The following is a 13,513-nucleotide window of genomic DNA, read 5'->3' on the forward strand; positions in this document are numbered from 1 at the left end:
AACAGATGGTCCATCTTCCAGGACCAAATGTCTAGAGGAGCGCAACGGCACCAAAGAGACCAGCCAGGAAGGCAGCTGCCGGGGCTCTGCGGGCGTCGGCAGCAGCAGTAGGCACAACCACTGGAGCCTGGCTCGACACCGTGACCGGGGGAAGGATCACGGCGCTTGTTGTAGGGACGACGAGGGTGCTGGCTGGCCGGGTCTGCGTAGCGTACACAGTTCCCGACACGGTGATGTAGACCCATGACTTTTGCGTCACGACACTCTCGCCGCCCACGGTCACGGCCTGGGTGACCTCGACGTGTGCCGTCTTGGTCTCGACAATGACTTCCGTCAGGGTGTGGACCTTCTCGACGGTAATGGTTTTGGTGCCTGTGGCAGTGATCCAAACCGTCTCTCCGTGCTCGATGGTCTGATAAGTCGTCACGGGCTTTGTAATGGTCTCGTAGACTTCTGTGGAAAGATGCTGAGTGGTCTTTACGGTCGTCCAGACGTCCACTTTGGTGGGAACTTCCGTGACGATGGTTGAGGTAGATGTGTAAGTGACGACTACCGTCTCTCCGCCAATAGTCTTGGTCTCGGTCTGGCCATCATGTTAGCTCGGGGAGGTCCGGGAAGTCTTGGCTGAGGGAAGGGGTTCTCAAGACTCACCACAGGGCAAAGAGAAGTGATGGTGGTGTACTCGACGTCCTTCTCCGTCTTAGTGACGTCAGGGAGCTTCTCAGTCTGCCAGACCTTGGTAGGAACGTGAGTCACAATGGTGGATGTGGTGGTGTACGTCTTGGTCCAGGTCTTGCCGCCCTCGGTGTAGGTCTCCGTGACCGGGCAGAGGCTTGTGAGGGTTGTAAGCTGGACATCCGTGGCCGTCACTACGGCCGTCGGGCCGGGAACGGTCTCGATGATCTTGGTCGGCTTCTTTTCGACGACGGTGCTGAGTGTGGTGTACACAACAGTCTTAGTGGTGCCTTCTCCAACGATCGTCTCCGTCTGTAGGAAGTGTTAGTCAGGATGCCCTTTGCTCGGAGCTTTTGGCTGGGAAGCTTTGCTTGGAGGGACCACTTACAATCGGGCAGTAGGTCGTGTAGGTGGTGTAGTCAGTGTCGATTTCCGTCACGACTTCAGTAGCGCCTGGAAGGGTCTCATAGATCGTCGTGGGGTGCTTCTCTACAACGGTGGACGTGGTGGTGATGGTCTCATACTGAGTGGTGTGTTCGCCGGGCTTGGTGATTGTCTAACAAGGAATGTAAGCCACGCCGCATCATAAAAAGGGCTCGAGGTCTACTTACAACAGGGCACACAGTCGTGTACGTGGTCAGGACTTCCGTGACAATAGTCTTGGTCTTATCCTTACCCCAGTCGTGGTCCTCGGTTGCAAGGGCAGTGGCGGCCAGAGCCAGCAGAGCAGTAGTAAACTTCATGGCTGCGGGTGGAGGTGAAATTGAGAGCTTTTCAAACGAGAGATACTCTTGAAACGATGGGCGGAGGAAGCGAGGCTTTAATTCGAGCGAGAGTCTCTTAAGTAACCTTAACGAACGAGTTACTTGATAGCACAAGATCACGAATATGTGGTTGGCTGGGGGATGGAGAGAGGCTGGTGAGAGCTGCAAGAGGATGGAGAAACAAGAGAAAGGTTCGAGCAAAGAAGAGATGGCTGGGTAAGCTTATATCTTGAGGCCATGAACAGGTGGCCGGCATACCCGGTCTGCCTGCAGGCGGACGGGCGAGGAGAAGAGGAAGCAGAGTGCGAAGGACGAGATGACATCTCTGCTTGTCGACCAACAGAGGTTGGCGATCTCCACTGCGGCTTGCAGTAGTCTTGGGCCATGTGGACAGCAGACCGGCCGCGGCCTGATCCATGAAAGAGGACCTTGGGTAGGGTGTAGAGGACAAGTACGCCAAGTGTGTGATACGAGGGAAGACGATCTTGGAGATGCAGCCTAACAGTTGGGAAGAACCTGGAGCTCAGTGAGTGGCTGGAGGAGAGCTCGATGGGATAGGTGAGAACGCTGGTGTAGGACGAGTCCTGTGGTGTGTATGGATGAACGACTTCGTCTCGGCCGAATGGCGACACGACAGCCAAAGGCGCAATGGTTGACTCGAAATCGGAAGATGAGGCATACGCCACCCGGTGTGCGTAGTGCAACTGCAGCCAAGAGACGAGGTTGGACGACGACGACGAAAGACGAGGACGGCGAGGCTCGACAAGGTTCAGCGACACCCATGTCGCTTTTGGCCGTCAGACGGGTAGCTTATGTGATGACTTGAACGAATAAGAGCGCGAGTATTGACTAGGGCCGATGGCATTGCAGCTTGCAGAAAGACGACTAGGTAGGCAGACCGCCATCCCCCGGCTGGCCATGTTGCCCCGGCCGTGATGCCGTTGTCAAGGCTGTCAGCTCAGGCTTTGACATCCTAGCCGGCTGGTGTCGGTAGTGGCCGACTGATGATGACGGCACAAGGAGGGGCATTTAATATAATCCAGGTGTCTTATGTGGTGAGCTTTGGGAATCCCTTGGCCCAATGATAGCCTTATTGACACGACACTGGCTGCGAGCAAGGCATGCCAACATTTCCAGGGCTTTTCGTCAATCCTGTCTGACTAGATGCTCGAAAAGGCGGGCAAGGCAGCACTGCAGGCCGCGAGGTGACGAAAATGTTCGCTGGCGATCGAAGAAACCCCCTCACTTTGGACCATCTGTGCCTTAGTTGCTTCACACAACCGCGTTCTTTCTTGAGACTTGACCGATCAAGTATACCCGAGTAGCAGCAAAGTTGAGCGCCAGCAAGGAGCGGCGTCTTCGTATTGCTGATAGATGTTGAGCCTTGCGCTGTCAGTTCTTTTCTAGCCGCATCTACTTTTGATTAAATTTCCGCCGTCAGAAGCTGGGTATGAGGCGGACTCGACCGGCGCATAAGTTTCTTAATGTCGGACAGACGTAGCTCGATGCTTGCTGTGTCCTCGAGGGGGGCTCGTGTCCATGTCGTGGCACCAAGCTCAAGACCTGCAGCTCGCGGGAAACATCCAATGAAGAGACGCACCAGTAATGCAGTCCAAGTCGTTGGTGTACAGGAACGCGTCCAACCAGATCCAGGGGCCGGCTCCGAATGAGCACAAAACTTGTTTTGGTGTGGCCGCCAAAATTCTGGAAAAGAGCCAAGACAGCGGTAACCAGGCCAGCGCCGGGCAAATCCAAGAGAAATAATGTTTACAAACTAGACCTCGGTCATCCGTTTACTAGCCTTGCTTGGAAGATGCATGCCCTTCGAAATACTCCAAAAAAAACCATCGTCGGGTTAAATAGAGCGGGCTGAGCCATTGCCCGACTGTGCCCTTGGCAGCCAAGACGTGAAGCAGCTTGTTGCCCGTGAAGCTGGCGTGCTCGTAGGTTGATAACCAAAGCTCGGCACAAGTTCCCCAAGTGCCGCCATTGCCAGAGGACGATCCAGTGATCGTCCAAGTGGCCCAATGTTTCCCGCGGGGTACCCCTGACTCGCCCCAGCTAGGACCAGCCGCCCTAGACTGAAGTCTGATGTGTTGGTTTCTATCAGGAATAGCAACAGCTAATACCGATAGCCCCAAAACATGGCCCCGGGAGGGCAGGCATTTGCTGGTGCGAGACGCCGGCGACTTTAGAGTCGATGAAGAAGCTATCTGATAAGCAAAGCACGCCATAATGGCTCGGGTGTGTTAGTCGCGTGTCGGCAGGAGCGACTGACAAGGAGCGGCTCAAGAGCATTGAGCATTGGGAATCGAGAATCGAAGCTATGACAAACGGATCATATGGTGCATGCGACAAAGGCTCCAGCCTCTTAAATCTGTGCGAATAAGCCGCGTCGGGGTGGCGCCATGGAACATGGGTGAGCGCTGACAGTCAGCAGGAAGTTGGCTACCTCGCAATGTTGTCGCATGCCCCGCCATCTTGTGTTGACGGTTGACGGGGAGTTGAGGACGCGGGGCCAGTGGCTTCATCTGCGCCGTGCTCTTCGGGCACTTGCGCAGTCAATATTTCTTTTCCCAACTCTCCGCACTGCCCGCCGTTGCCGAACGACAGCCAACGACGTGCAGAACAGGGAATAGAGGTAGGCAATTGAGTCTGGGGAACTTTGGTATTGAGGGAATTCCCAATGGTCAGGTGCGTCAGACCTTCTGGAAAGTAAGCCAGTTGGCAAGCCGATGCCATGGGTGCCCATCCTTCTCTACACAGTAGAGCAAGGTCTCCGGGCAAAGGACTTCCCTGGCAACAGAGCGGCACAGCTTTCGGTAGGAGCCCCGCAATGGTCGTCAAAGATGGCTGGCGTGATGATGATGATGATGGACGCCTCGGGAGCGGCACGGTTGCCCAGACTTTGACCAAAGCGAGGACCAGGAACTGGCTTCCAGTGGCCATGCACGAGAAGACGCCGGGCCGGGTACAGGGGTTGAGCGCGAGAAAAGAGTGGATCGAGTAAGGCGTTCAAATCCGATGCATGATGCACATTGGCGTGGGCATCGTCGACAGGGATGTGTGGAGAGGAAGAGGGAAATATTGGAGCCAAGGACGGCACGAAGAGGTGAGAAGTGACGAGCAGGCAAGTTGGAGCGAGCCATCGACATCGTGAACCTAAGGTTGAGGGAAGAACACACTGAGCGATTGGATGAAGCGGAGAGAAGAAGAGACGAGGGAAGGTTGGTTGGGTTCAGATGATGGCTTCTGCCGTCTTCCCTTCTATTGTGTAAGCATCCCATGCAGAGGACTTTCTCCCCACATCGTTCCCACTTTGCGACAGCTCATGGATTCAATTTACAGTTCTGGCCCCCAAACCTAATGACAACGGACGCTGTGAGGCGGGAGCGCAGCGTTTCTGTCGTCTGGACTCTCGGCATTACCTGCAGCCACATGCAGCTCGACTTGAAGGTGAGCAGGTACGTAGTCACGCAATCTACCAGCCATGTGTATTGCATAAATCGTATATTCAATTGTCTATACGATAAAGAGAAGCGAAGACCTGGAGTCTGGCAAGTAGGCAGGCACAAAGGCAAAGTGGACGACAGTGGGGAGCGGGGTAGGATTTACATAGCATAGGGCAGCAGTGGGAATGCCTCTTTCTCCATCGCCCCTCCCGGCACATGTCCCACCAGGTCCCACCCGCCCCACTCTGCAAGTTTACTACCTAGTGTACCTTTGCCAGGCCCGAAGCGGCAGGAAATTTCTCCGTTCATACTACTGTGTAGTTACCTTACGAGAGGATCTTGATGGAGGCTTGGTGGCAGCAAAACGAGGTATGGCGAGCGCGTAGCAGATGTCACTTGGATCGAGACGGAACCGTGTGGCTCCGATTAAGGACCTCAAACTGCCAGTTATCAAACTGCAACGGGAGTCTCGGCCGAGCCCGAAAAGAAGCCATCCCGGGGCAGCGGAAGCCTCGGCCGACCCAGAAATTGATCTTCGTCTCTCATGGAGATTTTGACCTGTCTGTATCTCATGAAGAGGAAGCGAAGTGCAGAAATATGAAAACGAGGCTCACCTCGTTTGCGTTCCCAGACTCGAGATTGATCAAGTCGAGCGTCAAGAGGCTATTGTCGACTTATTCCAAGACTTCAAACAATGTCCCTCTCGGATTACCTTCCAGCAAACTGGGACAGCCCTTTGCACCTGGCAGCCTTTTTCATATCAGGACCCATCATCGTTTTTCTGTTATGGGTTCTTGTTTCTTATGGTCGGGTGTTGTACTTGAGATCTCGCATGCCACCCGGTCCGTTCCCATATCCCATCGTTGGAAATATCGGGCGTGTGCCCGCAGCGAAGCCCTATCTCATCTTTGAAAAATGGTCAAAGGAATATGATAGCCCTCTGATCACTATTTGGACGGGAAACCGTCCGACGATCGTTGTAAACGACTGTTGGGCAGCGTCGGATTTATTGGACAAACGAGCCCAAATCTATTCGTCGCGTCCACATTCCTACCTAGCCGATGCATTTGACGAAACAGAAAACAATCAGACCAGCCTCGTATATGGAGACAAATGGCGTTTACATCGACGTATCACGGTCAGTTGCCTATAGCGATATTGTTGCTACCTGCGTTGTCTTTTATTGACGGCCTTCCAGCATACCGTAGTTGGCAGCCAAGCCGTTCGGGGACACCGAACATTCCAGGCCAACGAGTCCAAGATATTGATTCGTGATATCATGGAGACCCAGCAGTTCGTCTCGGCTATTGAGCGATACGCATGCTCAGTTGCCGCCATTATCGGATGGGGCCGTCGAGTTCGATCGATGGATGACGATCTTGCTAAGCTTGCGTTATCATTCGTGCAGACAGGGGCTGGCTTTTCCGCACCGGCTCAATATTTAGTCGAGGCCTATCCATGGATCAGCAAGCTTCCTAAACGTATCTACCCGTTTCCTTCCATGATATGGGATGAGGGGCAAAAATTGCTAAAATACTTCTATGCCCTTACCGTCGAAGGGGCTCAACTTGAACAGGATAGCTTCTCCAAGCGTCTCATCCAGGACCAGGAGAACAACAACAAGTTATCTCCTAAAGAAATCGCCAGTCTGACAGGTAATTTGATCGGAGGTGGCGTAGATACCACGACGACCACTATCATCGTCTTCATCTTCGCCATGTGTGCCTTCCCGCGCGTTCAGCAGAAGGCACAGGAGGAAATTGATCGCGTCCTGGCAGGCGAACCCCCTACTTGGGCAGATGAGGACTCTCTTCCATACTGCAAGGCGCTTCTTACGGAAATATTCCGCTGGCGAGCCGCGATTGCACTTGGAGGTCCCCCTCATGCACCTGTTCACGACGATTCCTACAAGGGCATGTTTATTCCCAGAGGTACTTCGATTATTGGAAACCTTTGGGCCATCCATCGCAATCCACGAGACTATCCTTACCCCGATGAGGTACGACCTGAGAGGTTCTTGGAAGAGCGACTGCCAAGTCCTAGCAAAAAGGGCATCTTTACGTTTGGTTGGGGTCGACGCCTTTGTAGTGGGCAACCCCTTGCTGAACAAGGTATCTGGTTTACCATCGTGGGATTACTTTGGTCATTCAAAATGCGATCTACCGATGAATATGTGAGTGAACTGCGGATTCGCCGCAATGCGTCAATTGATCAGTTGCTGATGATTTGACTCAATTTAGGGAAATTCCAAGGACCTGGATGTTTTTGCATTTAATGATAGCCCAGCCCCAAGGCCGCTGCCATTCACGGTGGAGTTTAAGCCCCGGACTAGTAATACCAAAGGCATCATTCAAGCTGCTGCTTTGAAAGCTGAAGACGAGCTGCGCAAGTACGACGTCAATAGTAAAGTAGCTATATAAAGCTTCCAGTAATCGTGTAAATAGTGTTTCCGGGCGAACTTTCCAGTGAGCAATTGGGAAAGGGGTGGGGTTGCTTCTTCGCAATATACAGCGTCCCTCGTAAGCAACTCAATCAACCATGAGGACCGAACTGGATTTGGCTGCGACACTGTTATGCCATGATTCACTATAATCAATCATCGAACGCCTACTAACCGAAACTTTCCAGACATACAGCAAGACAGACCTCGGCCCCATGCCCGACGCCCGAATGCCCGCCCGAATCCTGTCTTCATGTAAGGAATCGGCCACACCACTCTGTGATCAGATACGCCTGGCTCTCGTAGTTAGATTAGTCAAGTTGCCTTCACGAAACTCATGTGATCATTAATCTGCCATATCGGCGTCGATATTGTCGTTATCTCTACTGACTACGGCCAGCCATGAGAATCTGAGATACCTCGAGCTAGAATAGTATATGTGGCGTTCTGAGAGGAACAGAGACCTTCTCCCTCCTTTTTGAGGATGCATACTGGTTGTTGCCAATCGATATCTCGGGTTTGCAATGGTCTGGAAAGAACACTCATTTGTCAATGCGTTACAGACCGACCTCATGCTTGGCTCATGGAAACCCAGTTTTTTGCCATCAGGCATTCGATGTCAAACAACCCCAATGCTGCTTTCTCGCGGATTCGGAACTGATGCACTCAATAGCCGTCCTATCATAGGTTATCATTATTCAATCCGAGCAATCGGGGTCAGTCTGTCGAAGATGAGTGCGATAGCAAAGCACAGCATAAAGCGACACTCATAGATGATTGGCAGTGCCCGGCCAATTTCAGCGCCTGGGAAAGTTCGGGGAATCCGGGGAAAATACACCGATGGAATTGATAAACGTCAACCACGGTTAACGTCAACCACGGTTCCCTGATTGGCTCAAGCTGGGCCGTAGGCACTTCTCTCGCTGATAAGCTGCCAGGTGTGCTCAGATTTACTTGTCTTCTGCGGGTAAGCCACTCAAAAGGTTGCGATAACTTGGGAATAGCTACGGATTCCTCTTCCTTGACCCTGGACATTAATGCCAGGCTCTGCCGTATACTATGCTTATCTAGCTGAGTCGAAGGGGGGGGGGGGGTTGAAAGAGGCAAGCTGTGCTCTACTCCAAAGCCGTTGAAGCTATGGCTATAAAAAGAGCCCATGTCGGGTGTCGTCTCCACCCCACATTAGTTGAGGCTATCTACACTTGCTACATCTTTGCAAACCCAGGCAATGTCAGTGCTTCATCGGAATTTTTATCGAAATCGTTGAGGCACAGTCATTCGAAACACGTTGCGCAAATATGGCTTCGCTGAAACTGGGCAGTACTCTTTCGTATGCGCTGATCTTTTGCGAGGCAGTTTTCAGCATTTGCATTATCTCCTACGATGCCGCCATGATCAACAACCTGAACGCCGTCGTGCCGTACCGACAACGTGGGTTGACTAACATCACATCTGGTATAAAATGAGCCACCTTAATTGACAAACTGAAACAGATTTTGAACTCAATAGTGATATGGTCGGTCTCAATGCTGCCATCATCAGCGCCGGGTGCATCGTTGGCGCTCCCGTTGTTGGCCACCTCGTCGATCGCTGGGGGCGCAAGACTGGTCTTGGGCTAGGCGCTACGAGCATCATCATAGGCGTCATATTAGAAGCATCCGCAACTAAAGGTGAGTGCGACATGTCGGCTTCTCTCTCACCAGGACCTTCACTTACACACATGTTCCTCAGTTGCACAACTCGTCTGCGGTCGCTTTCTCATCGGCTTTGCTACTTTGATCAACGGTTCTGTGCCGCCCATGTGGGTTATGGAGCTGGGAGCGCCCAGATATAAATCAATGCTGGCCAACGCCGTGCTAGTCTCCGCGCCATTTACCGCTTTTTTCACTACATGCATCTTTTTAGGGATATGGGATAAGCAGTCGAACTGGGCGTGGCGTGGAATCATGCTTGTGAGTGACTTTTGATGACGACGCAGACCGTAGCTGACTTGTTGTATAAAGGGAGAAGCGGTGCCATCTGTCCTTGCTCTATGCCTCCTACCATTCGTTGACGAGAGCCCACGATGGCTCTTCCACAAGGGCCGCACTGAAGAAGTATGTAGCTGTATGTGATATAGGCCGAACCTTTGTGTCTAAAACTGTTTAGGCCATCGAAATTCTTGCTCGTCTGCATGCCAACGGAGATCGCCAACATCCCTTGGTGATCGCAGAGACTCAGGAGATCATGGGAACTTTGGAACATGAAGAGCAACACGACGGTGGCTGGAAAGAACTCATCGCGCCTGGTAAAGCGGGTCCCTGTTCCTCTATCCAGGTCTCAGACTAACATCTAACGAAAGCTTCCAATCTGAAAAGATTCATCATCGCCGTGCTGATAAATATTTGCTATCAAATTATAGGGGCAAACGCCATTCTGTAAGTCTACACGTCCTTCCAATGATGCGCGAGCTGCCGCCAACTTATGCACACCCAGATACTTCTCATCCTTCCTAATTGCCGGACTAGGAATTGAAAACTACGGTACTATCATCCAGGTGAACATGGGCCTACTGTTATGGAACGCCTTTTGCAGCCTTGCCGGCGTCTTCGTCATTGACAAGATCGGCACTCGTAAGGCTCTTAGTAAGTTTTGCTACTTTGATCAGTGTGACGCGTGTGATTCACAGTATATGTCTAGTCTTTGGCACAGCTGCAACTGTCGTCCTCTTTGCTATTCTTTCCGGCCTTTCGTACCTTGCAGACCAACATCCCGACGACCATCGATATGCCATTGGCGCCATCGCTGTTGTGGGCTTATTTCTTTTGGCCGTGTCTTTCAGCTGGTAAGCCTCGTTATAGCCTCGAAGACGATGCAGATCAAGCTAACACGATTGAAGGATGCTCCTTGCCTATACATATCCACCCGAGATCTTGAAATACTCACAGCGGTCTAAGGGTGTGGCAATTGCTCAGGCCATTGGCTATGCTTTCAGCTTTCTCAATCTCTACACGGCGCCGATAGCTATGGAGAAGATTGGCTGGCGGTACTTTGCCATCAACGGCGGGTGGAACCTCGCAATCTTGGCTACTGCGATTTGGTTATTCGTTGACACAAAGGGCAGAACTTTAGAGGAGATTGATGAGATCTTTGACGGAATGGGTCATGCCGATGGCGTGATTATAGGAACGGATACTGCTCATAGCTTTGAGCTAGATACGACGGGCGAGGCAGGAAAGATTGTCAAGAAGAAGCCTACATTGGCCTCTACCAACACGAGTTAACTAGGGGGCCTACAAATATGGGGAGACGTCTGGATTGCAAGTTGAATTTTTGGTCAGCTCAGTTTCGGTCGACGGAGAGAAGTGGATGGCATCCGCCCCTATGATTGGGTTTCTATCCGATGCACAGGTCTTACCGACGAAACTATTAGAGATTCTGCCCTGGGCGAAAGATAGTTGAATGAGCGATGAAAGCCAGACGTTGCGTTAAGAATGACCGGGTGCTGAGCCCCGCATGTCCGCGCCCCAAAACGTTAGAAACTCTATCGGGCGTGGCTGGTGGACAGTGCACTTGGAGCACATACCCCACCTTGGTTCTGTGTACGTACCTCAACTCCCATCCTCCATCCATTTCTCTTCTCCTGCCAACTCTTACCAACTATCCTCTTCGGCAGACACAAAATACAGTACAATACTCATGATCCTTCGTCATCTTGAAACACTCTTGACTGATTATTCTATGGATCCACTACAGATAATCATCTTTCGAATTCCTAGCAGAGAATATTGTGATCGAATATGTGTCACTGCATGTCATTACCGACCTTTCAAAGCTTATGACCCCTTCAACCCAAGGGATACTTATTCGTAATTGTGGAGGCTAGAATAATACTTGACGATAGCAGACACCTTTATATTCAAATACGACCCTCTACATTCAGTCTTTCGAAACGCCAAATCCTCAGCCGCGGAATGACAAAGCTATTATAGTATATTCTCGATGATGTACCGCAGCACCTACTGGATATAAGTCATTCCCTTTGAGATCTAATTGGGACTGACGATGTTCTCCTTCTCGCTGCCTGCTATACGTCATCGTTCTCCCGTACAAGTAGCTCAAGCCCTGTCGAGACAAATTTTGAGTACTTCTCTTCTGTCAGTTGTGGTTTTTGACTGCATGATAGATGCTCCGAGGAGGCTTTTGAGATATCGGGCAAAGCCTGATTTGGTCACTTCAAAGTTCCTCGTCGGCCCAAATCGGGATCGCGCCCACAGTGGTGAACCCATTATTCATAGGAATTGGAGTCATGGGTAGGGTGAAGACAGTGCTTTGAAAGCCTTGTTAGCTGTAACTCATCACAGGGTCCGTAGCCGCAAGCAACTTGCTGGGGCTCACTTACTCAATGTCAGACGTTGCGGTTATGCCCGATCCGGTCGTGGCCGTGGGCTGGGGGTTTGGATCGACCCAGCTGCCGCCTGGGTTGGAGGCGCACACAACAAAGCCGACATATCGTGCGACGTTTTGACAAGACCGGCCGAGCTCCGGGTTCCAGGACACAATCTGGGCCCAGGTGGCCTTTGCCGAGTTCGCAATTGTGGTGCAGGTGTCGTCTGCCTTGACCACGTATGGCTTGCAGACGGCCGCGGTCGGGATGCAGAGCGTGCTCCCGGCGGCCGTGGGGAAGTTGAAGAAATTCGCGACAAGGTTGTTCGCGGCCAGCAGCTGAACTGTGTCGATGCTCTGCTGCTCCGCAACGGACTGGCACGTGTCTCCGGCCTTAATGGTGTACTTTGTCCCGGCGCATGAAGGCGACGCCGCCTGAGCTCCCGTCGAAGCCGTGACGGGCGTGTCCATGACACTCACCCAGGCAGGGCTTGCAGACGGGGGAGGTGTGACGTTGACGGTTGTCTTACAGGACGAGGCGATCATGCTGAGGCCACTCGCCAGGTCGGCGTTTGAGGCCAGGGGAGCCTCAACCTGTGTCTTTATGACAGAGAGGGCGCACTCATTGCACATCACGCTGGGGTCCGACGAGCCGGTGCGTTGCTGGTTCTCCGGGTTGATGCCGGCAAGCTTTCCGATGACCAGGTTACAATTCTCACCTGCACTTGTTTTTCGTTTAGTGTGAGCCTTCAGCTTAACGATGCCACGCCGCTCCTTCTTGTGAAACACATGTGAAGTGAAGAAAGCATAAAACACACCTACGCACCAAAACACACATACGAAGAGAGAGAGAGAGAGAGAGATGTACAGAAATGGGTCGAAACGAAGGAGAGGAGAACCTACGCGTTCGTCGCGCACAAGACGTTGAATCTCTCCCAGGCCAGTTCGGCGTCGTAGCCGGCGTGATAGCTGAACCCATTCTTGTCGTCGGTGTAACGACTCGTCTCGCAGGCGGACTTCACCTCATCGAGATAGACGCCGAGAGCAGCCCTGCAGGTGGGCGTGCACAGCGAGTTAATCGTGTCACTGTCGTAATAGTAGTTGATCTCAGTCGCCCAGGTCAAAGACTCGTTGCAGTTGATGTCTTGATTGAGAACGCCGATGCAGGTGTCGTTGAGGCCGGGAGTGCCAGGGGGGATGTTGGCAAGGCGGATATCAGCCACAACGCGGTGGGCGAAGACCATGACCAAAGAAGCCACACCCTTGAAATTCTTCATTTTTCCTGATTCTGAGTATATCTGATGACGATGGGGGAAGCTTTCGCGGCGTAGGAATCGGCCGGTAAGATAATGGATGGGTGAAACAAGACGAGAAGGACTCAGTTGTCGAGCCGGAGTGAACTCGCCCAGCTCGAAGTGCGGCTTTTTGATGCCGAGTCCTGGTCGTCTGCAAGGTCCAGATTTGCCATGGTCTGAGTATGAACGATAGTGGAGCCATGGCCCTGTTGCATTCAAAGAGCTTGTTGCCTCGATTAAACTTAACGAGCCGCTGCCGTGCGGGTCTGCCAAGTCGGAAATGTCACACTATTTGAGACTGGTGTACGGGGTTCGCATCGTCGGCTTCACCTATCGACACATCTCGGATGTCAGCGCCGGCAAGGCTCTACTGTTACCGGAGGGGCGTACAAATGACCATGGAGCAGTAAGAGTGAAATCCTTGCTGCACCGACATTAGAGATGCCTGAGTGGGTACGGAATAGGTGTATGGAAACAAGCTTCGGCTTGTTGGTTGTTGGTCGTGTCGGCTGTGTTGGTCCA

At 52.3% G+C, this 13,513-nt stretch overlaps 7 protein-coding genes across 7 annotated transcripts; 4 read left to right on the forward strand and 3 right to left on the reverse strand.

Annotated features, from left to right (window-relative positions):
• Window positions 1–31: 31 nt before the first annotated feature.
• Window positions 32–2,224, reverse strand: CTAM01_06053 (repetitive proline-rich cell wall protein; the record flags this gene model as incomplete). The annotated part of the gene is made up of 5 exons (XM_060522083.1): window positions 32–583; window positions 652–987; window positions 1,064–1,231; window positions 1,287–1,524; window positions 1,698–2,224. Coding segments are annotated over 5 exons (1,821 nt in total), but the record flags the coding sequence as incomplete, so codon positions are not given.
• Window positions 2,225–3,235: 1,011 nt separating this feature from the next.
• Window positions 3,236–4,388, reverse strand: CTAM01_06054 (uncharacterized protein; the record flags this gene model as incomplete). Its single annotated transcript, XM_060522084.1, has 2 exons — window positions 3,236–3,542; window positions 3,892–4,388. 2 exons carry the CDS (start codon window positions 4,386–4,388, stop codon window positions 3,236–3,238), a joined length of 804 nt encoding a protein of 267 aa, XP_060383274.1.
• CTAM01_06055 (uncharacterized protein) lies at window positions 4,180–4,449 on the forward strand (the record flags this gene model as incomplete). Its single annotated transcript, XM_060522085.1, has 1 exon — window positions 4,180–4,449. The coding sequence occupies one exon, from the start codon at window positions 4,180–4,182 to the stop codon at window positions 4,447–4,449; it is 270 nt and encodes an 89-aa protein (XP_060383275.1).
• A 1,274-nt stretch (window positions 4,450–5,723) lies between these two features.
• CTAM01_06056 (cytochrome P450 98A3) lies at window positions 5,724–6,044 on the forward strand (the record flags this gene model as incomplete). The annotated part of the gene is made up of 1 exon (XM_060522086.1): window positions 5,724–6,044. The coding sequence occupies one exon, from the start codon at window positions 5,724–5,726 to the stop codon at window positions 6,042–6,044; it is 321 nt and encodes a 106-aa protein (XP_060383276.1).
• Window positions 6,045–6,170: 126 nt separating this feature from the next.
• Window positions 6,171–7,311, forward strand: CTAM01_06057 (uncharacterized protein; the record flags this gene model as incomplete). Its single annotated transcript, XM_060522087.1, has 2 exons — window positions 6,171–7,064; window positions 7,132–7,311. The coding sequence occupies 2 exons, from the start codon at window positions 6,171–6,173 to the stop codon at window positions 7,309–7,311; spliced, it is 1,074 nt and encodes a 357-aa protein (XP_060383277.1).
• A 1,318-nt stretch (window positions 7,312–8,629) lies between these two features.
• CTAM01_06058 (uncharacterized protein) lies at window positions 8,630–10,594 on the forward strand (the record flags this gene model as incomplete). The annotated part of the gene is made up of 9 exons (XM_060522088.1): window positions 8,630–8,762; window positions 8,825–9,001; window positions 9,063–9,283; window positions 9,335–9,427; window positions 9,480–9,618; window positions 9,673–9,748; window positions 9,807–9,955; window positions 10,011–10,155; window positions 10,210–10,594. The coding sequence occupies 9 exons, from the start codon at window positions 8,630–8,632 to the stop codon at window positions 10,592–10,594; spliced, it is 1,518 nt and encodes a 505-aa protein (XP_060383278.1).
• A 952-nt stretch (window positions 10,595–11,546) lies between these two features.
• CTAM01_06059 (LysM domain-containing protein) lies at window positions 11,547–13,255 on the reverse strand (the record flags this gene model as incomplete). Its single annotated transcript, XM_060522089.1, has 3 exons — window positions 11,547–11,640; window positions 11,713–12,420; window positions 12,600–13,255. Coding segments are annotated over 3 exons (1,458 nt in total), but the record flags the coding sequence as incomplete, so codon positions are not given.
• Window positions 13,256–13,513: the final 258 nt, after the last annotated feature.

Source organism: Colletotrichum tamarilloi (assembly GCF_030869305.1).
Source record: "Colletotrichum tamarilloi strain Tom-12 chromosome Unknown Scaffold_16.1, whole genome shotgun sequence".
Classification (NCBI taxonomy): Eukaryota; Fungi; Ascomycota; class Sordariomycetes; order Glomerellales; family Glomerellaceae; genus Colletotrichum; species Colletotrichum tamarilloi.